This window comes from Arabidopsis lyrata (genome assembly GCF_000004255.2).
Source record: "Arabidopsis lyrata subsp. lyrata unplaced genomic scaffold ARALYscaffold_7, whole genome shotgun sequence".
NCBI lineage: Eukaryota > Viridiplantae > Streptophyta > Magnoliopsida > Brassicales > Brassicaceae > Arabidopsis > Arabidopsis lyrata.
The window spans coordinates 13,713,012-13,740,994 of NW_003302549.1; the positions used below are offsets into that span (position 1 = coordinate 13,713,012).

General features: G+C 37.1%; 5 protein-coding genes across 13 annotated transcripts; 4 read left to right on the forward strand and 1 right to left on the reverse strand.

Annotated features, from left to right (window-relative positions):
• Positions 1-5,716: 5,716 nt before the first annotated feature.
• Positions 5,717-6,658, reverse strand: LOC9306362 (EPIDERMAL PATTERNING FACTOR-like protein 4). The gene is made up of 2 exons (XM_002870245.2): positions 6,296-6,658; positions 5,717-6,112 (listed from the first exon to the last, which is right to left on the reverse strand). Exons 1-2 carry the CDS (start codon positions 6,393-6,395, stop codon positions 5,880-5,882), a joined length of 333 nt encoding a protein of 110 aa, XP_002870291.1. The 5' UTR covers positions 6,396-6,658; the 3' UTR covers positions 5,717-5,879.
• A 5,406-nt stretch (positions 6,659-12,064) lies between these two features.
• On the forward strand, positions 12,065-15,140 carry LOC9306363 (protein TIFY 4B). Of its 7 annotated transcripts, none has more exons than XM_021020063.1 (9): positions 12,065-12,387; positions 12,536-12,675; positions 12,824-12,990; positions 13,444-13,537; positions 13,629-13,725; positions 14,071-14,130; positions 14,348-14,411; positions 14,478-14,665; positions 14,733-15,140. In XM_021020063.1, the coding sequence occupies exons 1-9, from the start codon at positions 12,270-12,272 to the stop codon at positions 14,738-14,740; spliced, it is 936 nt and encodes a 311-aa protein (XP_020875722.1). In that variant the 5' UTR covers positions 12,065-12,269; the 3' UTR covers positions 14,741-15,140. The 7 variants fall into 7 exon arrangements, with proteins under 7 accessions (XP_020875722.1, XP_020875724.1, XP_020875719.1 ...); XM_021020065.1 differs by having other exon boundaries at positions 12,066-12,387; positions 14,475-14,651; positions 14,731-15,140; XM_021020060.1 differs by having other exon boundaries at positions 12,067-12,387; positions 14,475-14,665.
• Positions 15,141-15,253: 113 nt separating this feature from the next.
• On the forward strand, positions 15,254-16,991 carry LOC9304330 (1,2-dihydroxy-3-keto-5-methylthiopentene dioxygenase 2). Its single transcript, XM_002868212.2, has 7 exons — positions 15,254-15,363; positions 15,665-15,776; positions 15,851-15,945; positions 16,133-16,247; positions 16,315-16,439; positions 16,519-16,589; positions 16,673-16,991. The coding sequence occupies exons 1-7, from the start codon at positions 15,346-15,348 to the stop codon at positions 16,713-16,715; spliced, it is 579 nt and encodes a 192-aa protein (XP_002868258.1). The 5' UTR covers positions 15,254-15,345; the 3' UTR covers positions 16,716-16,991.
• A 5,172-nt stretch (positions 16,992-22,163) lies between these two features.
• Positions 22,164-24,768, forward strand: LOC9304331 (protein TIFY 4A). Of its 2 annotated transcripts, XM_021020066.1 has the most exons (8): positions 22,166-22,551; positions 22,694-22,833; positions 22,955-23,097; positions 23,474-23,564; positions 23,654-23,750; positions 24,123-24,182; positions 24,380-24,443; positions 24,507-24,768. In XM_021020066.1, the coding sequence occupies exons 1-8, from the start codon at positions 22,434-22,436 to the stop codon at positions 24,730-24,732; spliced, it is 939 nt and encodes a 312-aa protein (XP_020875725.1). In that variant the 5' UTR covers positions 22,166-22,433; the 3' UTR covers positions 24,733-24,768. The 2 variants fall into 2 exon arrangements, with proteins under 2 accessions (XP_020875726.1, XP_020875725.1); XM_021020067.1 differs by lacking the exon at positions 24,123-24,182 and having other exon boundaries at positions 22,164-22,551.
• Positions 24,769-25,830: 1,062 nt separating this feature from the next.
• Positions 25,831-27,953, forward strand: LOC9304332 (1,2-dihydroxy-3-keto-5-methylthiopentene dioxygenase 3). 2 transcript variants are annotated; one of them, XM_002868214.2, is made up of 7 exons: positions 25,831-25,943; positions 26,378-26,489; positions 26,572-26,666; positions 27,070-27,184; positions 27,269-27,393; positions 27,484-27,554; positions 27,668-27,953. In XM_002868214.2, exons 1-7 carry the CDS (start codon positions 25,926-25,928, stop codon positions 27,729-27,731), a joined length of 600 nt encoding a protein of 199 aa, XP_002868260.1. In that variant the 5' UTR covers positions 25,831-25,925; the 3' UTR covers positions 27,732-27,953. The 2 variants fall into 2 exon arrangements, with proteins under 2 accessions (XP_002868260.1, XP_020875727.1); XM_021020068.1 differs by lacking the exon at positions 25,831-25,943 and adding an exon at positions 26,231-26,283.
• The last annotated feature ends 30 nt before the right edge of the window (positions 27,954-27,983 follow it).

Below are 27,983 nucleotides of genomic sequence, written 5' to 3' on the forward strand. Positions count from 1 at the left end.
ACATTACCCAGTTAATCTATTTTTCATGGAATCCCAAAGCAGCCAGCAAAGATCTCAAATAACTCCATTCAACTCTGTCGTACGCTTTTGACATATCTGACTTTACCGCCATAAACTCAGAAGATATAGAGGAATGAGCATTTAGACCATGAACCAATTCATGAGCTACCAAAATATTATTAGAAATGAGTCTTTCAGAAACAAAGGCTGTTTGCGATTCAGAAACCAGATTAGGTAAGAACGGTTGCAGCCTCTGTACCAAAACTTTGGAGATAATCTTGTACAATACCGAGCACAAGCTAATAGGTCTGAGGTCAACCATATCAGTCGGATGAGAGATCTTTGGTAAAAGGCAGAGATGTGTATAGTTCCACTCAGATGGAAAGACTCCAGTCTCAAAAAACTGTCTAACCTCAATGCAAACCTGTTTACCCACCGTAATCCAGTAATGTTGGAAAAACAATGAGGACATACCATCAGCCCCAGGAGCGCTGGCCGGTTTAATGGAAAAGACAGCATCCTTAATTTCCTCATCAGAGACCTCTTTCACTAAACAGTTGTTCATTGCTTCAGAGACGCGAGGTTGAAACCCAAAAAACCAACTAGAGAAACTGGCCGGATTAGAAGAAGTGAACAAATTCTGAAAGTAAGCACAAGCAACCTCTCCTTTAGCAGCCTCCGACTTCTGAAAATTACCATTTATGTCCACTAGCTTTTCAATTCTCTTCTTTGCTCTGTTCCCTTTGACTGTTGCGTGGAAAAACTGAGTATTTCTTTCACCACATCTCATCCATTGAGCTCTACTTTTCTTCTTCCAGAAAACTTCCTCATCTCTATAAGCCAAGGAAAGTTCCTTTTTCAGAAAATGAATATGATTCAAAGCCGGAAAAAAGGAAGACTGTTCGATCTCAAGGGCCATTTCCATCTGATGAATCTTATCATTAGCATTCGTGCAGTTTGACTTTTTCCAAGCACTTAAAGCCTTCCTACACAACCTCAACCTATCAGCCACAGAAGCTATATAGTTAGAGGAATCAGTACTCCATGCGCGAATCACCGCTTCTTCAACATTGGGTTTGTAAAGGAACCTCTTGTCAAATCTGAATTGTCCTCTATAAGTATCCTGCGAAGAAAGCAACTTCAACAACACATGCCTATGGTCAGATCCTCTAAAGTCCAAGAAAGTTTGGTTTGAAACAGGAAACTGTACAAACCATTCTTTATTACCAAAAACTCTGTCAAGCCTACTCTGAATCCACAAATCATATCTTTTTCCAGCCCAAGTAAAACTATTTCCTTGACTAGGTAACTCCTCCATGTTACACGATCTTAGCATCTCAGAGAAAGGCTTGAAGTAAGAGTCACACCGCCTAGGTCCACCAAGCTTTTCACCATTGTGAAGAATATCATTAAAATCCCTCAGCATACACCAACTTTCTCTTCTTCCCACGCCTATTCTGCTGAGTCTTTCCCACACTATTTGTCTTTTCTTAAAATCTGGGTCTCCATATACAAAAGAAACAAAAAAGGAGACCGCTCCAAACTGAACATGCAAATCCACCAGATTCTTGTCTGCAAACTTTACATCCACTTGCACGCTGCTCTTACAAAACACCGCTAAACCACCACACTTTCCTATCGGTTCCACAGTATACACTCTGTTATAACCCAGCCACTCTTGAACATCCACCAATGTATCCCTATCATGCATCGTTTCCATCAAAAACAACATCTCAGGAAAATGTTTTTTACGCAATTCCCTAAGACGAGGAAAAGCCAAGTCTTGAGACCGTCCCAAGCCTTGGCAATTCCAGCTCATGATGCTCATTGGGCATTGGGCAATCCCTCCTTTGGGATCACCTCTCTGGGATTAAGCTTTGAGAATTTTGCAGTGCTTGTTCCCTCTTCTGCTGCTTTCCTCTTGTCATTAGAACCTACAGACTTCCCCTTTTTTAACTTTAAGACCTCACCCTCAGTTGGAGGCTTGAAAGGTTTGGGTTTCCTTGCACTCTTCGTCGGACGTTTCCTAGCCTTAGCCTTTTTAGAGGTAAACCCGGACGGACCAGCCTCAGAGAAACCGGTCCTAAAAACCGTTGGATTACTCTGAAAAGGCTGAGACAAGGCAAGAAAATTAGAATCTTGCACAAAGGGAAGATTAGAATTAGATTCCACCAACCAGGATCGGTCTTGAGACAAATGGGGAGTAGAAGACCTGGAGACTAAACTCAGCTCAGTTGAAGCAGATATTGACGCTTCACTATCATACCCAAATACCACTCCTTTTCCAACAGTAGCATCCAAATGCAAAATTGGAAGAGGTTCAAGTCTCAAAACAGATTTTTTAGCAATAGGATCTTTTTCAGCTTCACCCACTGTTTTCTTCACTCTTGCCATCTTTATGGAAATGTCTTCTCCATTAGCCATCATAAGGTATTGTCTCATACCTTCTAGGACTTCAGCTGCTATTCTCGGCCTACCCGTAGAAACATCAACACCTACTTGGTCTTCTCTCAAGACACTAAACAGAGGATCTGATTCTTTCAGGACTGGAGGCTTCTTTATCTTCTCCACAGGTTTACCCATTCTTCTAGCTGCTGCTGCATCTTGACCTCTTTTTAGAAAAAAAGGACAAGCTTCTCTTTCATGAGTTAACCTTTGACATTCGTAACACCTCTTTTGTACTCTTTCATATTCAAAACGCACCACTGTGGTCCCTTCTTTCATGTTTATCACTTTGGATCTTCGTAAAGGTCTGGAAATATTGAAAAGAACTTTCACTCTGACGAACTCTAGAACTTGAGGCACATCCGGATCAAAGGCAACCTCTGTAACCTGACCGATTAACTCTCCAAGTGAAGAAATGGCCAGAAAGGTGTAGTGGTTGATTGGGATGTTCCAAATCTGAACCCAAATGGGCATGAACATCAAGTAATTTTCTGGTGGATACTCATACCACCTATCCACCATAATCGACCACTCATTGTAAGTATGAGCACCTTTATTGAGCACATCTAGGAGATCAAACTCACAGTTGAAGATAAACTGAAATTTTTCACTAGTAAGCGCCACTCCTCTAACTTTTCCCAACTTTTGCCACTTTCTTGGCATGTCTCTAATGAGATGCTTCATCACTTGACATTCAGGATTCAGAAGTCTTCCTACCAGACTTAGGACATTTCTCTCACACGACGAGTACTCCGGCAGATCCGGCATCTCAAAGGGGATTTCTTCTTCCTCTTCTTCTTCCAACGACATTGCCAACATGGCCTTATCCATAGCTGCAGACATACTTTGATTTCTCAGAAGAAACTCAAACCACCGAACCAAGAAAACAAGAACGAAAACGAACGGCAACACAAACAAGCTAACAACCACTTCGAACTGCAACACAATCAAGCTTACAACACCACCTAGAACAGAACCAACTTCCAGCGAAAAACCAAGAAATTTGGAAGAACTCTCAAGAACAAACAAAGAAAACAAGGACGATTAGATCTAATTTTATGTTACGGCTGCGCAAACAGGACAAACTCACAAACGAAACACTTTTTTTTTCCACAAAAGCTCTCGTCTCACCCTAATAAGAGACACTAGTTAAAATAGAAGGTCCTAAGCCCACAAAAGGGAATCAATTTTGTTTTTTCCGAACAAAATTCAGACTGCTTCATTTTTCTAACTTCAACCTTTGCATTAACTTTTGGACTTGTTTGCCATATAACACAATTTTGGTCAAAGTTGACAAAAACACGTGCTGTAAAAGTGTAAATGAGTGATGTGTTTTTTTTTTCTTAATGTGAAAAACACAGTATGAAAGAACCTAAGAATTTCTGTAAAAGTCCCCTGATGTTATTTCGTTCGTCGATGGATTATCAATGATCTTCATGTAGAACGTCACATCATATAAAATTAAGAAAATAAAGGATTATAAATAAAATCAAAACCACAAAAGAAGTAGTGAAAATTGTAAAATCTTACAAATATGTTCGTTATGACTTATGATATAGAACACCATGCAGTTGTTATTATTAGTCAACGTTTGGGTCGAGTACAATGGCCCACACGAGCAATAGGACAGTGGTTAGAAGTTAGTAAATGGTTACGTGTTTCCAATTTTCAAAGCTCATAATCAAAATCATACTCCAACTTTATTGTCATCTACACAAATTTATAACCATGACTTGTCCGACTAGGACTATAAAGTCTTGTCCGTTCGTTCCCGAAAATAATACGTTTCATAATCTGCGCATATACGTAAAACCAGCTTCTAATAATTATCATAACATCTCTAAGTCTAGAGTACAACTCATCATTCTCCGACTTATACAATTATTGTTGTAACTATTACGCTTTTTAGGCATCTACAAATTATTGGCGTATCTTTAATAGGTCAATGGTTCTTTATTTCCTCTAAATCTTTTAAAACGAAAATTGTAAAATCAAGCTATAAATATGAGACCAGTCGATACTTTTCCAAATACTAAAATCAAAAGTAGAATGAATTAGTACATCTCATAAGGAAAAATAAAAATAAAAGAGAGAAGTTAATTCAGATATTGCAAACTTATATGTAAGGAACAGAGTATGCAGTACGACACGAGTACATATGCGGCTTTGTAGTGAAAATGGGAAAAACACCAAACTATAAATGCTTTTACTACTTTTTACATTCGTTTTCTATAATAATATTTTATTACTTGTTTTCATTTTTTTTATAATATGGTCCTGCTGCATACTTACACGTGCAAGTACGATATAAATATTAATCATGATTTACATTGATACCTTACAAAAATTAATAAATTATCATCAAAGAGCAATAATGAAATCTACATAGCTGTCGACAAAAACCTATGGGTCCAAACAAACATGCATAACCAGACAAACAAATTAAAGTACTTAATTAGGATTTGATTTGTTAAGAGAGATTTGTTTGAAAATAAGGGGCAAATCACTGATTTTACTGATAACACAAAATGGAAACAAAATAAATCCATCACTCACAATTGTTTTCTGGCGGATTTTGTCGAATAATTTACCAAATGTAGTTTCAAAAGACAGAAAAAAAGAAGAAAAAATTTAATCAAGGGATTTAATTCACAACAGTACAAAAGATATTTGAACATAGCCTTCTCTTTTCATTTTATATGTTTTTAAAAAATTGTTAAAGTTGGTTCATCAATTGTATACCGTGTTGTCTATTTCTATATGGTTTTCACATTTAAATAACGAAATTTGTGCTAATTAGTAGTTACCATTCAAAATATTGTTACAATGCTGATGTTTTAAAAACAATTTATATATATATATATAGAGGTGTCAGAAAATACTCAAAAAACACTACGTCACTAATCTAGTTAAACCTAATTTTTAAAACGTTTTACTATTATTTTACAGAAATTCTATTTAGCTAAATGTTTTTTGTCATTACTATATAATGATATTTCACTATTTATACGTACCCGTCTAAAACCATTGTTATTTCATTTCACCGATTACAAACGATTTGTTTTGTGTATGACAGTTTTATTTTCTTACAAGTTATAACAAAGAAAAGATAGAAACACTACCTGAATTAGACATCTGCAATATCATTTGGTTCTATAATGAAGCAAGTAATATCATTTGGTTCTATAATGAAGCAAGTGTCATTAGGGTAAAAATGATGAGTACTCTCTTTCTTTCTCGGTACTATCACCCCTCAAAAATTTGCCTTTTCCCAAAGTCCTCAATTTCTTCACATGACCAATTTTTTTATATTAACATATAGATTTCATTACAATAATTAATCAGACAAGCACAAGAAATGAGGAACAAAAAACAAAACAAAAAGAATTAAAACACTTTTTTTTTCCGTGAATTGTTTAATCATTGATCAAAGTTTAGGGCATGAAGAGCTTGCTGCCACACTTGCACCGCCAAGCTTCAGGGTAATACTCCAATGGCATACTTAAACCGGGTTGAATCGGTACGTGAACCGGTTTACACGGCTGACATTTCCCACACTTCGATCTACACGTCGGTGGTGATGAACCCGGACCACCAAACCTCTTATTATTCTCCACGAACCCACCCGGTAAATCCGACCCGGTTCTCTGACCAATCCATCTACCATCTGGTAAATAAATTTAACCACCACTGAGTTAACTCGCTCGCCATTTACACATCAAAAATATTTAACCATTGGACTAAAAAAAGATAGCTTGTGTAATAACTGGAACCAAAATTTCGTATGAAATCAAGAAAATTTCGAGTTCGAGTTGCAAGAAAAATAAACCACATTTTATTGGGTTCTTACCGGCGGAGACTACGAAGGAGGCGGAGAAGAGGTGGAGGAGAGCAAATGCGGCGAGTGAAGCTAAAAGAAAGTGACGGCGGCGGCGACGGAAGGCGCCCATTAGTCAAGAACCGGCAAGGATGCGTACGTTAGCAGAGAGACAAGTGTTGTGGTTAAAATGGTGTGTTTTATTTTTCTCTGTGAGAGAGATTTTTTGGGTTTATGTTTGAGTGTTTGGGGTTTGGGGTTATTCATTTTGGTCTTAAGTCAAAAGAAGCTTAGATAGAGAGAGTGTGTGTGTGACTGTGAACAGTAGAATAGACCCATGAGCTTGGATTTGGAATCCAAGTATTAAATTCAAATTGCTATCTCTTTTTTTTTTTTTTTTTTTTCTTTTTGACTGTATTTTTTTTTCTCCTGCTTTTATATATTCAATTATACTTTAGTGAGACTGTGAGAGTGTTCACTTAAATATTAACCTTCTTTTCTTTCTTAACATTATATATTTTTTAAAGTATGTTTTATAAAGATTCTATAATATTTCTTATTCCATTCCTATAACTTGCCCTTCCTTAAATCAAACTATGGTCATTGGGATTCTCTTTAAAGAGATCCAGAGAGATTATATCCTGAAAAGTGAAAGTTCAAACAAAAATATAGAGGTTCCAAATTAACAATTATGACAAGTAATTAAATTAGTTGAGCAACTAATGAGTGGGGCTCAGAGTGTAGGCAAAATAAATAGGTTGGGCTTTATGGAAATTTCTGGTCAGGTTTTCTTTTCATGTTTCTTTTTATTTTGGCAACCTTTTGATGTTTCTTTTTCTTTTTAGGTTTTCAGTCCTACATTAAAATTATTTTATTCATTTTCTTTCTTGTGTAATGTTGATATGTATCTCTCACTTCATTTATATAAATTAGTTTCAGCTTTTTAGTATATTTTGGTGTCACGTATCTCCTACTCGTTTTGTCATATCGTGTAGGGGCCTTGACTCTTCTAGCATGATCGCATCCGGGGATACGTAGACATGCACACGAATCTGGAGTTGGATATATGATAATTTTGTATTTTATTCAAAATGTATATACTCCGGATTATGATATTTTTTTTTGCATTATAATCCTTATTTAGCAGTTTATATCATACATACGAGGATCTAGTTAGTGTACACCCTCAATCGAAGTAGAATGATTGAATTAATTCAATATTGAGGGTGTACACTACTAGATCATTATGAGTTGATTTTGTTAAGAATCTTACATAAAAAAAATATGGGATATGAAGTAACATATGAGGAGTATATAAATCAATCGACTCACTTTCAAGTGATTTTTCAAGTTGAAAGTTATGACCAAACCAAAACCAAATCGAGGTTCGATCCAAAAAAAGGAGTAAAAATGATTCATTTTAGAAGTCTCACATTAAAAGTGAAAAAGCAAACTACGCTAATCTATAAAAGATATGAGTCAATATATTCGTCGTCATTTGGTTTTTAACTGAAAGTTTATGGGAAATAAAGAACTACAAAAAATTTAAAACCAAGATATATATCAAAACTGACTATATGTCTATATGATTTGTAAATCTTTTTGATAAAGTCCAAATTATTGCATAAATCTTTGACTATATGTGTATGTATATCAGTAAGTGGAACATGGGTTGTTGCTAGTTTATTTCTTTTAATGGTTGATCATGAGAGATTGTTTTATGCTTTTGATCGGACTTCTATCATTTATTTTGAGACAATAGATATCAAAAAAAGATTTGTCCACAAAAGACAGCATATAAGGTTGGGTTGTTTTGCGGTCGTCCAATTGTAGTCACCATCAAATCGCAAGAACCATAAAACAAAGATGAGGCCCAAGAAAAAGACTGACATGATGTTAATGGGCCTATGATAAGATGAGGCCCATTAAAGGATGGTAAGTGTCCCTACAAAGGGGGAAACAGGTCCTGACTCACTGACTCATCCTCTGTACCCGACCCACGCACTCGCGACCCCTCTCCCTGCACATACATAACCAGTACGGTTCTTCAATCACTATTCATCCCTTTTTTTTTTTCAATAATCATTTTCTTATAATAAAGTAGTGGTTTTCAAACCAGTAATTCGGTAGTAGTTTACTGCTTACATGTTATATTCCAAAACCTCTTATATTCGTGGTCAATTACAAACATTCAATATTGATTTTTCTTTTTTTTGAAGCACATCATAATTAGGTCAACAATATATAGTTTAAAAACCATTAAGAAAAAATAAATTTGGGTAGGATTTTGGTGAGTGGTGTCGATAGAAATGGCAGATGCATTCTTTAGAGATTTAAGGCATGGTACCAACTTGGATCCATTTCTTCGATAACGACTCTTCCTATTTCCACTCTTTTTTTTGTTGTTTCCCTCTTCTTTATTTGATTTCTTCCACTACTCTCAATAGTCAATTCTATATCCCAATTTTACATTGCTGTCAACGGCTAGAAGGGTATTGTAACAGTGCTACTGGATATGAGGTCGAGTCTTAAGTGCTATTATATTTGGAAAAGAGATGATTTACGTTTGTAAATTCATTATAAGTATCATCAAATGCTAGACCCGGACATAATTACTAAACTATGAGCCAAAAATCTGAAACTTTCTGGTTAACAATAAGGAAAAAAAACGGTAGGATATAGTAATAGATAGTTTTGAAGAGCACTTAAATATGTATTAGGATTTCAATTGTTGGTACATTATACAACCTTTTCAAACGCGAGTGAACTTCAAAGTCACAAGTTCGACTTTCGATGTTAAAAAAAAGAAAGAAAGTTTAGACATTCTATTCTCTTATCCAAAAAGATTTTATGCATCATTATTCAAAATTTCTAGTAATCTAAAAAGAAAAAGTTGCAATATCACATGAATCAATAGTACATTGATAATATGGTTACTTATATAATCAATTTTCGGGACATCACCATATGAATATTGTAATGTAGAATGTAATCATGTATGGATGACGAAACTGTATTTTAAAGAAGTTTTTAACTGTTTGCTTATTCATGCATGGATATCTTGCCAGTTACGAGCATTGGATGAATCCTTATCGAACATCACGAGTATAATTATATGTATGATCATGCATTGTTATCGATTATCACTTTATATAAAATAAATATTGGATAATGAGAAGGGATGTCACGCAAGACCAAGAAAGGCTTATGGGAGAATCGATATTGGTCAGACTCATGTGAAAATATATTTCTTCTCCTTCGTCTTGTCAATTTATTAGTCTATCTCTTGTATTTTTCAATTGTTTTGGTATTCACTTCAGAAAATGACTAGTCTTCGTTTTTTTCGTGGTGAGACATTTTTCATTTACATGCATCAAAATGATCTACTATAAATATGGATTGACAAGATTTTTGGTATAATGGTTTGTGCTAGTGTTTTTGTTATATTACTATCCAAATTCATAGCACATGTTGTTGACAAAAAAGCTAAAACCATTTTAAAAATACCAACTAGTAAATTGGCTTAATAAACTGTATTAATGTTTATAAAATGTTTTTTTTCTTAAGGAAAACATGCATAGATATTTTATTTTTAGGATTTGATTGGTTGTTTTTACATTGAAGATTAATATGTTTGCAAAATGTTTGGAATGATTTTCTGTTTGCAAAAATCGGCGATGATTGCATGATATATGAGTGGAAGTGTTGCAATGCTGGAGATTCTCCCATAAACTCCTTGTCTCAACATCTTTTAAAAACATTCAACATCAGTCATGGAACTTTCCGATATAATATTTCCTAGGCCTGGCATTCGGCTAACCGTTCGGTTTCGATTAGTTTGGATATGGTAATATAATAATCATTCAGATATTTTATAAATTTTGGTTCCATTCGGTTCGGTTCGGTTTGGATATTTAAATAGATAACCGTAACCCATGTTTAAAAAATCGCTAGGCGCTAGTCGGGCGGTGAGGGTGGGCCTAGCGCCTACCAAGAAAATCGGAGATTAAACGGAGATTAATCGGGGACTAGTTTTAAGGTTTTCGTATATTTTAAAAACATATTAATCCATTATAAATAAGAAATTTATATACTTTTGTTTTTAAAATTGCATTGAACACATGAAAACAAGAATTTAAGGTCAAACTTATGATTTTTATACAAATTATGAACACAAGTGGGACGTTTTGAATTTTAGCTCAAAAAAAAAAAAATTGGGCTAGGCGACCGAAACCGATTTAGACAAAATCGTCGCGGTCCCCACCCGATCAGCGCCTAGGCGGCCGGTTTTTAGAACAGAACTGTAACTAACCAAACTTTTATTACGTTAAGTTTGGTTCGAGTTTTTACCAAAATTAACCGTTAAAAATACAAAAAGAAAATACAAAAAAGAAAAATATTAGAAAGAAAATTAAAATTTGATTCAATTTTGTAAAAGAGTATTTAAGTTTGACAAATATAACAAACAATATTTGGATATTTTGATTATTTAAAGTATTTGATTGTTTTGATTCTAAAAATAATTAATATTTTGAGTATAATTATAGTTTTGGATATTATTTTTTGGTATTTATAGGTTTTTTGATATTTCGGTTAGCCATTTGGTTATCGGTTCGGTTTCGGTTAGTTTGGATAGGAGATTTTACTAACCATTCAGTTATTTTAAAAACTTCGGTTCGAGTATGATTCGATTTTTTTCGGTTCGGTTCGGCTCGGCCGGTTATTTGGTTAGCAATTTTTTCGCCCGGGCTTAATATTTCCCAAATCCTTGCTGATAGTTCGAACAAAAAATTCTAATAGTATCCTGTCATTGTCTCTCGAACCAAGCAGAGAGATAACATATACATTAATGTTAGAATTGCATGGGTCGACAGACGATGATAGAATAAAGAAAAAAAAAGGGTTAGAATTGCAACGCTGAGTTTTCACAATATCTATTGCAACGCTGAGTTTTCACAATATCTATTTCACAAAGAATGTCATTTTATATTTTTTCACACATATTAAAAAAATTATTAAAATTTATACTTTACTTTTTCTTTATACACTAAATAACATAATTTTTATTAATATATCAAAAAATAGGGTTAAAAATGAATTTTTAATCAAAATTTTACATTAAAACTAAAATCTTTGTAAAACGGAAAGAATATAAAGTAATTGATCAACCATTTATTATATTTTTATTTTTTATTTTTTTTTTTGAAAAAGAACCATTTATTATATTTGAACCAAAATTATATATAAAACGAGAAAAAGAAAAAAAAAAAGTTTTGTTAATAAATGTTCATTCAGATTATAATAAAAAACTTGTAGCTGGTTGATCTTCTACTAACTAATAATCGTATAAGTCGTAACATGATCTTCCATTGTTTAGAGATAGATAACTAATCAAGAATTGCAAAACCAAATAAAAAAACACTAACCAAGAATTGATGATTGTCCAAAGTAGTATACAAACAAAAAACAAAAGATAATTTGTTCTATTTTTGGAATAACTCTTATCCATTTATAGATTAATTAGTTATTAATCAAAATATCACATGCAAATTGATCGTATGCGATTTTCAATAAATTGACATCCACTCAATAAACAAACAAGATAGTAGTAGATACTCTATTTCTAATTATAAAAATAATCTCTGTTTTCTTTCGTGTAATTTATCTTTGTCACTCATTGCTATAATCATTTTTAAATTAACATAAACTTTTGTTACCTTTATTTTTTATTCCACTGTTTAACGCACAAAGCCACAAACTAATCAACAAAATAATAGAGAGACTAGTAGGATGCTTACGTGGCAGTCTAGGGAGCTTCGCTGCTCCAAAAACCATTCCCCTAAAATTGAAGCCCATAGAGAGACTATTAGCAGCGACTTCACTCTTTTTCTTTTCTTCTCTCTCGCTCTTCTAATTTTGCCCTCAAAACCCTCCAATAATTACGAAAACGCCACTGCTCTCCCGTCGGGGCTCCGGTGAGGCCGTTTGGCCGGAATCTGACAAGGATATGGATGTTGGAGTGTCTCCGGCGAAGTCTATACTTGAGAAACCTCTGAAACTGCTCACTGAAGAGGACATTTCTCAGCTTACTCGCGAAGATTGCCGCAAATTCCTCAAAGAGAAAGGTTTCTTCTTCCTCCTTCTCCATTTTTTCCGGTCTTATTGTCCGGATTTTGAAGAGAAGCATCGTACATAGTCAATTTTTTGAAATTCTCTCGGAGCTTTTTTTTGCTCGTTTTTCTCGAGAATGGCGGCTGACACGTGTCGAAACAGGAATGCGCAGGCCTTCGTGGAACAAATCTCAGGCGATCCAACAAGTTTTATCCCTTAAAGCTCTCTACGAGCCTGGAGACGATTCCGGCGCCGGAATCCTCCGCAAGATCCTCGTTTCTCAGCCGTCAAATCCGCCTCGCGTGAGCGTTTTTCTTTACTTTGATTTTGCTTATATTTCTCGTCGATTCGCATAGAAAAAGAAGTGAAAATCTGAGTGAGAATCGTTTACTTGGTTGGTGCTGCTGATTTAGGGAAAATTGTTGGTTCTGTGTGTACTTTTGTTCACAGGTTTCAACAACGTTGATTGAGCCAAGCAACGAGCTCGAAGCTTGTGGCAAGATTCTGGAGGATGACGGCTCGTGCCATAGAAGGGATTCTCCAAGATCAGCTGAGTTTTCTGGCAATTCTGGTCAGTTTGTTGCGGATAAAGATGGCCACAAGCCTGTTTCCCCCAGGTTTACATTTTCTTCTTTGAATTTATGTGATGCATTGTGATCTTAGGAAGTATTTGGTTTGATATCACATCCTTAGAGATAGAAAGTTTCTATATGGATCATGGCTTTGATGGTGGATTGGTCACACTGAATTTAGGTTTAACGAGTCAGATAGAGGTTTAATTTCTATCTGTAGTTGGTGTTTCAGGAAGATCTTTTTGGTTCTGTCTTACTCTTTACTCTTCTGGTTGGAGGATTGGTATGCCTTGATGTGATTATATATTGCTAGTGAACGAAAAATCATTTACTTGTCCATTAGTCAATATGATTTGTGAATTCTGCAATGGTTTCTTTTTACGAACAAGAGTTTTAGGGTAGTCCATGTACGAAGGCTTGTTGATATTATGTGCATGTTTTATAATTACTACTCCAATGCTATTCAAACTAGTTGTTTTAAGGTCTGAAATGTTGCAGCAGAAGCCCAGCTGAAACAAGTGCGCCGGTTGGGCAAATGACGATATTCTACAGTGGCAAAGTGAATGTATATGATGGAGTACCACCTAAAAAGGTAAATGAACAACATTATTTCTGTCCAGCCTGACAATATATAAATTTGGATGGCATGTTTTTGATCATGCATCCTGTACATTGGTTTGCAGGCGCGGTCAATCATGCACTTTGCAGCTAATCCAATTGATTTGCCTGAAAATGGTATTTTTGCTTCTAGTAGAATGATTTCGAAGCCCATGAGTAAAGGTAAGCTTTTGCTAAAGTGTCTGATCTGCTTTTTAGTTGATAGATTGATGATTCAGACTTGAAATGATTTTGTTTTAAGTGTATAATCTAACTGGAAAAATGAATACAGCTGCATCTCAAGATGAGTCTTTCTTTCTTTTTGTTTTGCCAAAGACAGCTTTTATTTTGTCCAATTTTGAAAGGAGGCATTGTTAAATGACCATAGAAGCATGTCTAAAAGCTGTAATGGTGCTGCTACCTCAACTAGCTTGTGTGTCTACAAATGCCTCTTGCCCCCTTTTTGATAGCAACTTTTGATGTTCATCTTTTTTTGAAAGCATCTGAAATTGTGATTTCATTTTGCAGAGAAGATGGTGGAGCCTCCCCAATATGGCCTTGAAAAGACAGCTGCTTCTCGTGATTCCGGTACAAACTGTGCTCAGATTACCTTTAAGATTCATATAGAAACTTATTATTCTAATGATGCATAAAACACCTGAGAGCAAAATTTGATCTACCTCTTCACCTCTACATGCTATGCTAATTGTGTTTACTTAAGGCAGATAAACTTGACTTGCTTGTTCTGTATGACCTGGAAATTCTGTTAATTTAACCATTGTTCTTTTTGTTGGTCTTTCTGAAGATGTGGAGGGTCAGGCGAACAGAAAAGTGTCGTTGCAAAGATATCTTGAAAAGCGGAAAGACAGGTAGTTGTTACAATTATGCCGTGTGCTTATATTCCAAATCGCTGAACCTTTATTTCTGAGCAGAAGATTTTCTAAGACCAAGAAGGCTCCAGGAGTTGCGTCCTCTAGCTTGGAGATGTTTCTGAATCGTCAGCCACGGATGAACGCTGCATATTCACAAAACCTTAGCGGCACAGGGCTCTGCGAGTCACCTGAAAATCAAACAAAAAGCCCGAATCTCTCAGTTGATCTAAACAGTGATCTAAACAGTGAAGGTATGAACAAGCATTTGTTAAATGGTTCCAACGATCTCCCTTAAAACTCTCATTCGCTTGTTTCTAGATAATTAACAAGGTGCCAAAAGAAACTGGAGATGCTATTACGGGTCAAAAGGCGCGCTTTACACAGAAGAACAATTTCATGTTCTTTTAACAAGTTAGCCATGTACAAAAGGAAGAAAAGCAAACAATGAATGTTCTCGTTCACTGTGGAAGAAACATGGCTTAAAGATTTGAGCTGGATCAGTACGGGTCTTGGCTTGTTTTGTTTTACCGGTTGCGTCCATCTTTTTTGGTCTGTAATTTTGAGTAGGTTAGAGAGACGAGAGAGAGAGAGAATGTGGCGTTTTGTATTATGTAAATGCTTGTCTTATAATGAGAGACCTTATTGATACCACCAATCTTTGAGGTTCCAAGTAACACAACTTCTTTGTGATTGATATGTATGAGATAAGCCCTTGATTTGTTTATTTTTAAGACTTTTTGCAACTTTTCTATCTTAAGTTACTGTTTGTTTTTTACCCCAAACAAAATCGGAAAGGCATCTCTAGGGGTAGTTTAGTCTTTTGACTAAATTTTTCTATATTGGTTTCTTCTGTTTAAAAAAAAATGAAGAATTGAGTAATCGCGTGGTTTTGAAGAAGAAGAAGGAATAATAAGGCATAACGAGGAAGACGATGGGTGAAGCGGTCAAGGTATGTTTTATCTTTCTCTCCTCTGCTTCTGATTTGGTTTTCGCTAATCGATCATTCCTAGTTTTCGCGATGCAAGCATGAATCGCCGATTGATTGTTCTCCGTTTAGGTTCCGGTTTGTGATTTGATTCATTTTCGAATCATCACTACTTCTTTTGCTCAAATATTGCAATTCGTATTGTATTTAGTTTTGAAATTGAAGATTTCTCGAATTGTTTGCAGTTTTATAGCTAAAATCAGATTTAATATCTGAACATTGCCTCCCAAGGAATCTAATCCCTTTTTGATGTGCTTTTGTTTAGGATGGAAGAGAAGAAGTGATTGAGGCTTGGTATATGGATGATAGTGAAGAGGATCAGAGACTTCCTCACCACAAGGATCCTAAAGAGTTTGTATCTTTGGACAAACTTGCAGGTTTGTTTGTCTCTTTAATTCAATGTTCTTCTCTCTGTTTCTCTATTTGTTTCACATGTAATTTTTGTGTGTAGAGCTGGGAGTACTTAGCTGGAGACTTGATGCTGATAACTATGAAACCGATGAGGATTTGAAAAAGATCCGCGAATCTCGTGGTTACTCTTACATGGTTTGTTTACATAGACTTTGAATGCTAGATGTTTACTTTTGAAAATGTCTTGTTTTAACTCTCTAGGGGGTTTACTCAATTGTAACACTTACTGAAGTGAATGTGTTTAGGGAAATTAGTTGATGATTCGCAAACAGTTTTATGTGCTCGAGTCTTGGTTTGATGATGGAAAAGTGTTTAAATTCAGGACTTTTGTGAGGTATGCCCGGAAAAGCTTCCAAACTATGAAGTGAAAGTAAAGAGCTTTTTCGAAGAACATTTGCACACTGATGAAGAGATCCGTTACTGCGTTGCAGGAAGCGGTAAGTACTTTCACTTGCTGTTTTTAATTCGATATAGTAGTCATGTTTTTATTTTCTTGGAAAAAAGGTTACTTTGATGTGAGGGATCGCAATGAAGCTTGGATTAGAGTATGGGTAAAGAAGGGAGGTATGATAGTCTTACCTGCTGGAATATATCACCGCTTCACTGTGGACTCAGACAACTATATCAAGGTTCAATGTCAGCTTCTTCTAGCCATTTATTTATGTATTTTGGGCTTACTTAGAAAATTGAAGTATCTTGTTAAAATAGGCAATGCGGCTTTTCGTGGGTGAACCGGTGTGGACACCATACAATCGGCCACACGACCATCTTCCTGCAAGGTACACTGTCCTGTTTTTCCTCATTTTGTCTCATCAAGCAAGAAATTCTGTTAATTTACGGGCAAGAAATGTGATATTTACAGGAAAGAATATATCGATAACTTCATGATCAACGCCTCCGCTTAGAGAGCTCTCTCTCTCTCTCTATCTGGCTTTCTGAACTCAGGATCTATAAACAAGGCCTACAATAAAGAAAGCTTTCCTCTCAAGTATTGGATATTTATATGTATGCATGTGGAGAATGCTGGCTTTTGGTATGCTTGAGTTGTTGTAAACTTAGTTACACTCTCTGATATGTCTCTCTTTACCATCTTTGTCGTATCCGAATATACGAAAAGACTACAGTGGGATCGTATCTTCTTACGTTCGTTCTTGTATGTGCAATATGTCTATCTTTTTTTATTTGCTACGATCGTTCTTGTCACTGTGTCTCTACCTCTCTGGTTTACTCTGAATCATGGTTCCTTTGGTTGTTGTAGAAGGCAGAAAAATGTGGTTTCGTGGTTAAGAGTCTTAAGTCTTAAAAGAGTAGAGAATAAATCATATTTTATTCTCCTATTTATTGGGCTATATTGGGCCTCGACTAATCTTGAATTAGCCCATACGTTTAAGCTTTGTACATGTTCGATTAGGTTAAACACATTCTTGTATATAAGCCGTTTGGCAAGATCAATAAACGCAAGCAAACCTTTAACAACTTCTATAGGTTTCTTAACATGGTATCAGAGCCTAGATCTGACCTCTCTTGATCTAGGTTTCAATTAATTCCGCTTATTTACTTCTTTCTTTGACCTAATCTTTGTTAAATTTTTTGTTAACAAGAAAATTTCTTAAAAGATAATGAGTGCTTCATCATCTTCTTCTTCAACGAGCTCTGCTCTGTCTTCTACTTCCGTTGACACCAAAAGAAAGACAATTTCTCCATATGACTTGTCTTCCAGTGATAATCCCGGCATCATAATCTCGAGACCTTTACTACGCGGTCCGAACTATGAAGCGTGGGCAACGAACATGAGATTGGCGTTAACTGCTCGGAAGAAATTTGGATTTGCTGATGGATCCATTCTAAAACCAGGAGAAGATTCTGAAAATTTCGAAGACTGGGTTGCAAACAACGCTTTGGTGGTCTCGTGGATGAAGTTGACCATTGAAGAAAACATCTCAGACTCGATCTCTCACTTGGATGATCCACACGAACTCTGGACACATATTCAAAAACGTTATGGCATGAAGAATGGGCAGAGAGTTCAGAGATTGAAAACTGAATTAGCAACTTGTCGCCAAAAAGGAACAAGTCTCGATGAGTACTACGGCAAACTCTCGAGCTTGTGGAAAAGCTTGTCAGATTATCAACAAGCAAAAACAATGGAGGACGTCCGCAAGGAGAGAGAAGAGGACAAGCTGCACCAATTGTTGATGGGCCTTGACGAATCGATTTATGGCACAGTGAAATCATCACTTCTTTCTCGTGTTCCATTGCCATCATTGGAAGAGGCATACAATGTGTTGCTGCAAGAGGATGAGTCAAAATTGGCGAGTCGTTTTCACGCTGAGCAGACCGATGGAGTGAGCTTTGCGGTTCAATCACAGTCACGACAAGTCTCCTATGAGGACCACCGGACTCACACTTGCAAATTGTGTGGAAAAATTGGTCATTTCGATGAGAATTGTTTCAAAAAGATTGGATATCCACCATGGTGGGTTGAGAAGCCGAGAAACAAATCGAATCACGCATCCAACAATGGTCGTGTGACAACTTCAGCTCCAATACAGTCCTCACGTGGTCGCAGATCTGCGGATGTTTCTCGTGGTGGTCAAGCTAATGCCATGGTGGTTTCTCGTCCTTTGGTCTCTGCATTAAATACCACCGCGATCACTGATTCTGATAGAGTGGGGTTAAGTGGGCTGAATGATCACCAGTGGAAGTCGTTAGTTCAAATGCTTGAAGAGAGAAAATCAACATCGACAGATCGTCTTAACGGTACGTGGTTTCTTGAATCTTGGATTATTGACACTGGGGCATCTAACCACATGACAGGTTCATTAGATTTTTTGAATGAAGTTTGTGATATGTCCCCCGTCTTGATTAAACTTCCGGATGGTCGATTTACTACTTCGACACGTCAAGGAACAGTTCAGTTGGGATCTTCTCTGAAATTATATGCCGTGTATTTAGTTGATGAGCTGAAATGTCATTTAATCTCCGTATCACAGCTGACTCGTGACAGTGGTTGTGTGTTTCAGATCACTGATCGTCTATGTGTGGTTCAGGAGCGCATTTCGAGGACGGTGATTGGTGCGGGTGAGCAGAGAAATGGGTTATATTTTTTTCGAGGTGTTGCGGTTGCGTCGGCAGTCCAAAGAATGGCTTTACAACCTTTGGAGTTATGGCACAAGCGTTTAGGACATCCCTCTTCTACAGTATTGAATTTGTTGCAGCTTTCTAGTAGTAGTTCTTTTGATTCACACTCTTGTGAGATTTGTATTCGCGCAAAACATTCAAGAGATTCTTTTCCATTAAGCAATACTACTTCTCACAAGGTTTTTGATCTAATTCACTGTGATCTTTGGGGACCATATCGAACTACGGCACTATGTGGATCCCGATTTTTCTTAACCATTGTTGACGATTATTCACGTGCGGTTTGGATTTACCTTCTCACCTCTAAACAAGAAGCTCCAATGCATCTTAAAAATTTTTTGGCTCTTGTTGAACGTCAATTCTCTACTCAAGTTCGCACGGTACGTAGTGACAATGGGTCCGAATTTATATGTCTCCGAGATTTCTTTGCAGAAAAGGGAATTATTCATGAGACTTCTTGTGTTGGAACGCCACAACAGAACGGTAGCGTCGAACGCAAGCACCAACATATTTTGAACGTTGCTCGTGCAATTCGTTTCCAAGCAAATTTACCCATTGAATTTTGGGGATATTGTGCTCTTACTGCGGGGTATCTTATTAATAGAACTCCAACGAAGCTTTTACACGGGAAAACACCATTTGAATTGGTGTATGGTCGGCCTCCTCCGCTTGATCATTTACGAGTTCTAGGGTGTCTCTGTTTTGTCCATAATCAGAAACATGGAGGCGATAAATTCGCATCAAGGAATACAAAGTCTGTGTTTTTGGGATATCCCTTTGCGAAAAAAGGTTGGAGAGTGTACAATTTAGAGACTGGAGTAGTCTCTATTTCACGTGATGTCATATTTAAGGAAGATGAATTTCCTTTTGATACACTAGAAAATGATGAAATAACGGATTCACAGCCAGCACCTATCGTTCTAGCTCATGAAGATGATTCATTAGCTGCGGATATCATCTCTTCTTCTCCAGACTCAACATTACCACCATACGTTGTCACCTCCGGAGAACCTAGCAACACCGACGAACCCGTTACTCCAATTTCACAGACTGTGACACCAGCTCCATCTTTAGTCACGACGACACCAACTTCTATCATAGAGAAGTCTACTTCAATATCTGAACCACCATCACCTGTTGCGTCGATTACGCCTCTGTCTCCTGTGTTGAGTTCACCGGAACAGTCATTGGCATCACCAACTTCTTCGACTTCATCTTCTTCTCCGGCTTCGACTGAAACTCTGGTCTCCAATGATTCTCCGGCTCCGTCTATTCCCAGCCCTGAAAAACTAGGACCAGGACTTCGTAAAAAGAATCCGCCGGTGAAGCTAGCAGATTATGTCACCATGTTGCTTCATCAACCGCATCCTTCGGTAACTCCATATCCCATTGACAATTTCTTGTCTAGTTCACGGTTTACAGAACCATACCAAGCATTTCTTTTGGCTATCACTTCCGGAGTTGAGCCGCAGTTCTATAAAGATGCAATACTAGACGAAAATTGGAGAGATGCGGTACAAGATGAGATTGTTGCTCTTGAAGACAATGGCACATGGACTGTTGAAACACTTCCAAAGGGAAAGAAGGCATTGGGCTGCAAATGGGTTTTTAAATTAAAGTATAATGCTGACGGTACGTTGGAGCGCCATAAAGCTCGTCTTGTCGTTCTTGGAAATAATCAAACAGAGGGTATTGACTTTAACGAGATGTACGCTCCGGTCGCAAAAATGGTCACTGTCCGAGCATTCTTACAACAAGCCGCATCCAATGACTGGGAAGTCCATCAAATGGACGTCCACAATGCATTTTTACATGGTGATCTTGATGAGGAAGTGTATATGCAATTTCCACCGGGTTTTCGCACGGAGGATAAATCACAGGTGTGTCGTCTTAAAAAATCTTTATATGGTTTAAAACAGGCGCCTCGGTGTTGGTTTGCAAAATTGGGATCAGCCTTGAAAGAATATGGTTTTATTCAAAACGTGTCCGATTACTCCCTATTCACGTTTGAAGATTTTACCTCTACGCTTAATGTCCTTGTCTACGTCGACGACATTATTATTTCAGGGAGTTCACTTGCCATCCTCGAGAAGTTTAAGTGCTATGTGAGTGATTGTTTCCACATGAAGAATCTTGGTCTTCTCCGCTATTTTCTCGGTATTGAGGTCGCTCGAAATTCGACGGGCTTCTATTTATGTCAGCGGAAGTACACACTGGATTTACTTACCACGACCGGTGTATTAGGTGCTAAGCCGGTTGCTTTTCCAATGGTGCAAAACCACAAACTTGCATTGGCGAAGGGAAAACCACTTATTGATCCTACACGTTACCGTCGTCTCATTGGTAAGTTAATTTACTTTGGTGTTACACGGCCTGAATTATCATATGCGATTCACATCTTATCGCAATTTATGAGTCAGCCCAAAGAAGAGCATTGGACAGCTGCACTACGAGTCTTATGCTACTTGAAAAATACACCGGGACAAGGGATTTTTCTTCAAGCTAATACACCTCTTGTTCTCACTGCTTGGTGTGACTCCGATTGGAGCTCTTGTCCTACAACCCGACGTTCTCTCACCGGTTGGTTTATTCAGTTAGGAGGATCCCCAATTTCATGGAAGACGAAAAAGCATGATGTTGTTTCACGCTCTTCAGCAGAAGCTGAATATAGAGCCATGGCCGATACGGTTTGTGAAATATTGTGGCTTCGTCAGTTGTTACCAGCCTTGGGAATTGATTGTTCTGCTCCTACGATTCTTCATTCCGATAGTCTATCTGCGATCAACCTAGCCAAGAATCCGGTTTATCATGCGCGCACCAAACACATAGAGAATGACAAGCATTTCATTCGTGACGAGATCATACGTGGTGCCATTGTTCCTAAGCATGTCTCCACGACTTCGCAGCTCGCAGATGTTATGACTAAAACCTTGGGAAGGACGGTCTTTGAGGCATTTCTTCACAAGATGGGTGTTCGAAATCTCCACACTCCACCTTGAGGGGGGGGTATTGGGCTATATTGGGCCTCGACTAATCTTGAATTAGTCCATACGTTTAAGCTTTGTACATGTTCGATTAGGTTAAACACATTCTTGTATATAAGCCGTTTGGCAAGATCAATAAACGCAAGCAAACCTTTAACAACTTCTATAGGTTTCTTAACACTATTTGTATGGATGACAATATACAGTAGTTGAAACTTGAAAGAAAATAAATCGGATATAAAAGTGTACTTAGCAAGTTTAGCAGCCATGATTAAGGCTTATAATAATTAAAGCTTACGTGGCAGTCTAGGGAGCTTCCCTGTTCCGGGAACAATTCCCCCAAATTGACTCCCATAGGAAAACTATTCGACCTCACTCTCTCTCTCTCTCTCTTCACTGCTCCGCTTTCTCTCATTGTTCCTAATTTTACCCCCAAATCCTCCAATTATTACTGAAACGCCACTGCTCTCTCGCCGGGATTCCGGTGAAGAGGCGGAGATGGATGTCGGAGTTTCGTCGGCGAAGTCTATACTTGCGAAGCCACTGAAGCTACTCACTGAAGAAGACATTTCTCAGCTCACTCGCGAAGACTGCCGTAAATTCCTCAAAGACAAAGGTTTCTTCTTCCATTTTTTCCGGTCTTATTGTCTTCTCCGGGAGGATCTTCCTCTCGGATTTTGCCTACTTGAGTTAATTTTTAAATTCGCTACTCTCTCCGAGCTTTTCCCGAGAATGGCGGCTGACACGTGTCGAAACAGGAATGCGAAGGCCTTCGTGGAACAAATCTCAGGCGATCCAGCAAGTTTTATCCCTCAAAGCTCTCTTTGAGCCCGGTGACGATTCCGGCGCCGGTATCCTCCGCAAGATCCACGTTTCTCAGCCGGCAAATCCGCCTCGCGTGAGCTATTTACTTCGATTTTGATTCACACTGAAAAAAGAAGAAGTGAAATTATAGTTTCTGAAGTAGTTGAGAGAATCGTTCCTTAGTCGGTACTGATTTATGGATATTGTTGCTATAGGTTACAACAACTAACGAGCTTGGAGAGTGTGGCCGGAATCCTTTTCAGGAAGATGACGGCCCATGCCACAGAAGGGATTCTCCAAAATCAGCTGAGTTTTCCGGCGGTTCTGCTCAGTATGCAGCGGAGAAAGATACCTGCAGGTTTACATTTTAGTCTTTGAATTTAAGCGATACCTTTCTGCTGGAATGTTGCATTGTGACATTCTTAGTAATAGAAATGGTGGATTGGTCTGACAGTAACTAGGTAACCTCCCAAGGAGAGTAAGCAGTCGTAGGGGCTTATCTGTATATGTAGTTAGTATATCTAGGTGTTCTTGGTTCTATCTTAGTCTTCTTGGTTTTGGTGAAGATGAACTCAGTTCAAATGATGGTAAAAGTTCAGTTATTCATTCCTCAATGGTATTTGTGGTTAATCATCTACGAAAGCCTGATTTAAAGTTTTGCTGACATGTGCCTCTTGTTATATTAACGAGCTAACCACTCCAATGCTGTTTACTTGTCTGTAATGTTGCATCAGAAGCCCAGCTGAAACGAGTGCGCTGGTTGGGCAAATGGCGATTTTCTATAGTGGCAAAGTGAATGTGTATGATGGAGTACCACCTGAAAAGGTAAATAAATCTCGTTATTCTGTCCAGCCTGATAATAGAACTTTTTGATGGCATGGTTTGGATCATTCATCTTGTGTATTGGTTTGCAGGCCCGGTCAATTATGCACTTTGCAGCCAATCCAATTGATTTGCCTGAAAATGGTATTTTTGCTTCGAGTAGAATGATTTCAAAGCGCATAAGTAAAGGTAAGCTTTTGCTAAAGTATCTGATCTGTTTCAGTTGATAGATAGATGATTCAGACTTGAAATGATTTTGTTTTGTGTATCATCAAATTGGAAAAGTTCATGGACCAGCTTTTATGACGGAGTAGAGCTTTTTTTTTTTTTTTTTTCTCTAGTTGCCAAACACTGCTTTTGTTTTGTCCATCTTTGAAAGAAGGCATGGGTAAATTGACCAAGGAAGCATGTCTAAATGTTGCATTGTGCTACCTATACTACCTTGTGTAAAATATGCAAACGCCTCTTGCAACTTTTTGTGATAGTGATTCCACATTCCCTCTTCATTGTTGAGTTTGAACTAGTAGAGAGTTAAATTGAAATTGTGAATTCTTATTGCAGAGAAGATGGTGGAACTTCCCCAAAATGGCCTTGAGAAGGCGAATTTTTCTCGTGATTCTGGTATGAACAGTGTTCATAATACCTTAATGATTCTGAGAGCAAAATTTGATCAACACATCTTCACCTGTGCAATGCTATGCTAATCTTGTTAACTTGGAGGCAAATAAATTTGACTTGCTTTTTGTTCTACATGTTATATAACCTGTGAAGTTGATTAATTTAACCAGCTTTCTTATGTTTTTTGGGTCGTTCTTAAGATATGGAGGGTCAGGCGAACAGAAAGGTGTCTTTGCAAAGATATCGTGAGAAGCGGAAAGACAGGTGCTTTTATATTTTTACGCTTATTCCAAAATCGCTATAAACTGATGTTTTTTTAATGTGCAGAAAATTCTCAAAGGCTAAAAAGTGTCCAGGAGTTGCGTCCTCTAGCTTGGAGATGTTTCTGAATCGTCAGCCACGGATGAACGCTGCATATTCACAAAACCTTGGCTGCACAGGATCTCCACTGCAAAGCGAGTCACCTGAAAACCAGACAAAAAGTCCCAATCTTTCAGTTGATCTAAACAGTGAAGGTAAGAAGAGAATCATATGGAGAGCTTTGTTAAAATAGTTTGGATGATTTCCCTCATAACTCCCCCCGGTTGGTCTCCAGGCATTTAAACAAGATGCCGAAACGTGGAGATGCTATCACCGGTTGAAACATTTGCTTTCTTATAAGCTCAAGATATGAAGAAACCTCTCTTTCTTTTGTGTTTCCGGGTTGCACCCATAATTTTTTGTCTATAGTTTTGAGTAGCTTAGTAGGTTAGTGGTAAGTTCTTGTGTTTCTATTCTTTTTGGCGAGGATATAGTCACAGAGATTAGAGACAAGATAGGGAAAAGATGAAAGAAGATCTTTCATTTTCTGGTTTTGTTTATGTGTAAATGCTGTCTTATTTGACACACTTTTAACGAGAGAGAGAGACCTTTTAGCCAAACTGTCTTCTACTCTTTGAGTCTTAGCTTGACACCAAACTTCACTTCTTTTGACCATTTCTAACCCATTTTTTAACTTTACCTTTGTTACCTTTTTTACAATACTCCCTCCGTTTCATACTCTCTTTCTCCCATTTTATAAGATGTTTTGTATAAAAGCACAAAGATTAAAGAATAATTAATGTTTACTTTTTTTATAGGAATTCAGCCAATAGAAAAAAAGACTGCATAATTTAAATGGTCATAACATACTAAATAAACATAAATTATGCAAAGAAATCTGGGAAAATCTTATAAAATGGAACAAAGAAAAAATGCTAAAACATCTTATAATTTGAGACAGAGGGAGTAATATAAGTCGTTTTAGGTAAACTCACGCCAATTAAGAACATCTACTTTTAAAAAGTTCAACCAATCATAAAAGAGAGTACATAATATAAATAATCATAAAATATTAAAATAATATATAATTTGCATCGAAACTCGAAAACGACTTATATTGTGAAAAAAAAAAAACTTTTTCCAAAGGGAGTACTTTTTGTGTATAGATGAGTGATTTAAGTTCAATCAAAGGATATGATTCTAACTAACGCATTAACATTTTCTTAAAACTTAAAAATGTGTTAAATAGTCTGAAACGGATCTACGTGGAGGCGGCGTTTCCCTCGCCGCACGCCGGCGAAAGGAGGGTAGTTTAGTCTTTTAGCATTTTTCTATATTTTTGTCGCAAAAGAAAAAAAACATAAATCGCGTGGATTTGAAGACGAAGAAGAATAATAAAAGGCGTAACGAAGAAGACGACGAGACGACGAAGAGGAACAAACAACCATGGGTGAAGTGGTTAAGGTAATCGATATTCTCTTGGTTCTGATTCTGATTTCGTCAATCTTCATCGGAAATTTTCTTGTTTCCGTCATGAAAACATGAATCGCTGCCGATTAGGTTCGGTTTTGTTATCTACTGAATTATGTTCTGTCTGATTCGTTTTATCGCTACTTCTTTTGCTTATACAGTTATTTAGTTTGCTTTCTTTATCTTTGATGTTACTTAACATATCGAAATTACTTGCTCAAGAACATTTTTCTCAATTAGTGTTGAAGTTTGATCACTATCATCAAATTGATGTTTTCTAGTTTCACATGTTGTGATGTGCTTAGGAGCAAACAGAAGAAATGATTCAGGCTTGGTATATAAATGATTAAGTGCCTTTTCTTATTTTCTCTTTCGAGCTTAGCATCAGAAATTTATGTTTTCTTGTTGTCTGTGTGTTTTTTGATTAGGATGGAAGAGAAGATGTGATCCAGGCTTGGTATATGGATGACAGCGAAGAGGATCAGAGACTTCCTCACCACAAGGATCCTAAGGAGTTTCTATCTTTGGATAAACTTGCAGGTCTTTGTGTGTCGAAAATGTTCTTCTTTCTGTACTACTTTCTATTGTCTTTTTTTTTTTCATGTGTAATGTTTGTCTACAGAGCTGGGAGTACTTAGCTGGAGACTTGATGCTGATAACTACGAAACCGATGAGGAATTGAAAAAGATCCGCGAATCTCGTGGTTACTCCTACATGGTTTGTTTTTGTCACCTTTATTTGATACTTTCTTATATCTTTGTTTGTTATCCCTTAGACTTGATGCTAGATCTTTAGTTTCGGACAAGTGCTGTTTTGAAAATTCAATATATACAGTGGGCTTACTTGATGACGTTCAGCTGCTCAAGCCTTTTCTATAACTAGCCAAGGACGGAACGTAGTAGATTGTAGCGGGTGTGAGTTGGTTAGAGAGCAAGTAGTAGGGTTTGGTTGAGACGTGAGAGTCTGTCATTAACTATCAAATCTCTCTGGTTCGCCTTCCGTTAACATTAACTATTCAAAGGGACATAAAAAATCTTTTACGTTAATCACTTGTTAAATTATAAACATTTTTCTTTGTGTGTTTGTATATTGGTGATGATGGAATAGTGTTTAAATTCAGGACTTTTGTGAGGTATGCCCGGAAAAGCTTCCAAACTATGAAGAGAAAGTAAAGAGCTTTTTCGAAGAACATTTGCACACTGATGAAGAGATCCGTTACTGCGTTGCAGGAAGCGGTAAGTACTTTTATAAGCTACTTTACTTGATTAAAGTCGACATATATATATATATATTCTCAATGTTTCATTTTTTGGGAAAAGGTTACTTTGATGTGAGGGATCGCAATGAAGCTTGGATTAGAGTATGGGTAAAGAAGGGAGGTATGATAGTCTTACCTGCTGGAATATATCATCGCTTCACCGTGGACTCAGACAACTATATCAAGGTTCAATGTTAGCTTCTTCGAGTCGTTAATTCATCATATATATATATATATATTTGGTTGATTAAATAATCAGAATTTCATATTAAACAGGCAATGCGGCTTTTCGTGGGTGAACCGGTGTGGACACCATACAATCGCCCACACGACCATCTCCCTGCAAGGTACAATGTTCTGTGTTTCCCCTTTTGTCTCATCAAAAGCTTACTCTGCAATTGTTCATCCAAGCAAAGAACAGAGAAAACTGTTTATGGATATTGAAACGGCCATTTTACAGGAAAGAGTACGTCGATAATTTCGTCAAGGTGAATGGGGGCGGTGCCATAGACGCGTCAGCGTAGAGGACTCTCAGTCTTAGGCATCAGATTTCTCTATAAACTAGCATACAATAAAGAGAGATTTCTGTCTGATGTTGGATATATATGTTTACTGTTGTCTTTAATGTCATCCAAAGACACACTTAATGAAGACACTTTGATTCGTGTGGCTTCTGTCATTATGGTTGTGTTGTAACAATATTTATACTTTATACACCAGAAATCAAACTATGCGTTACATATCAATCTCCAAATTTTCCTTAAACTAGCTATAAA

Excerpts from the sequence above, each read along its gene's own strand:
- LOC9304332 (XM_021020068.1), top strand. The coding sequence starts at position 26,245 with ATGTGCTTAGGAGCAAACAGAAGAAATGATTCAGGCTTG. Across the intron at positions 26,284-26,377 it reads GAAGAAATGATTCAGGCTTG|GATGGAAGAGAAGATGTGAT; the intron begins GTATATAAATGA and ends TTTTTTGATTAG. Across the intron at positions 27,185-27,268 it reads TTACTGCGTTGCAGGAAGCG|GTTACTTTGATGTGAGGGAT; the intron begins GTAAGTACTTTT and ends TTTTGGGAAAAG.
- LOC9304331 (XM_021020066.1), top strand. The coding sequence starts at position 22,434 with ATGGATGTCGGAGTTTCGTCGGCGAAGTCTATACTTGCGAAGCCACTG. Across the intron at positions 22,552-22,693 it reads TAAATTCCTCAAAGACAAAG|GAATGCGAAGGCCTTCGTGG; the intron begins GTTTCTTCTTCC and ends GTGTCGAAACAG. Across the intron at positions 23,098-23,473 it reads GCGGAGAAAGATACCTGCAG|AAGCCCAGCTGAAACGAGTG; the intron begins GTTTACATTTTA and ends ATGTTGCATCAG.
- LOC9306362 (XM_002870245.2), bottom strand. The coding sequence starts at position 6,395 with ATGGGCGCCTTCCGTCGCCGCCGCCGTCACTTTCTTTTAGCTTCACTC. Across the intron at positions 6,113-6,295 it reads CTCCTTCGTAGTCTCCGCCG|ATGGTAGATGGATTGGTCAG; the intron begins GTAAGAACCCAA and ends TTTATTTACCAG.
- LOC9304330 (XM_002868212.2), top strand. Across the intron at positions 15,777-15,850 it reads ATCTTTGGACAAACTTGCAG|AGCTGGGAGTACTTAGCTGG; the intron begins GTTTGTTTGTCT and ends TTTTGTGTGTAG. Across the intron at positions 16,440-16,518 it reads ACTCAGACAACTATATCAAG|GCAATGCGGCTTTTCGTGGG; the intron begins GTTCAATGTCAG and ends TTGTTAAAATAG.
- LOC9306363 (XM_002868211.2), top strand. The coding sequence starts at position 12,270 with ATGGATGTTGGAGTGTCTCCGGCGAAGTCTATACTTGAGAAACCTCTG. Across the intron at positions 12,676-12,823 it reads AGCCGTCAAATCCGCCTCGC|GTTTCAACAACGTTGATTGA; the intron begins GTGAGCGTTTTT and ends TTTTGTTCACAG. Across the intron at positions 12,991-13,443 it reads CACAAGCCTGTTTCCCCCAG|CAGAAGCCCAGCTGAAACAA; the intron begins GTTTACATTTTC and ends GAAATGTTGCAG.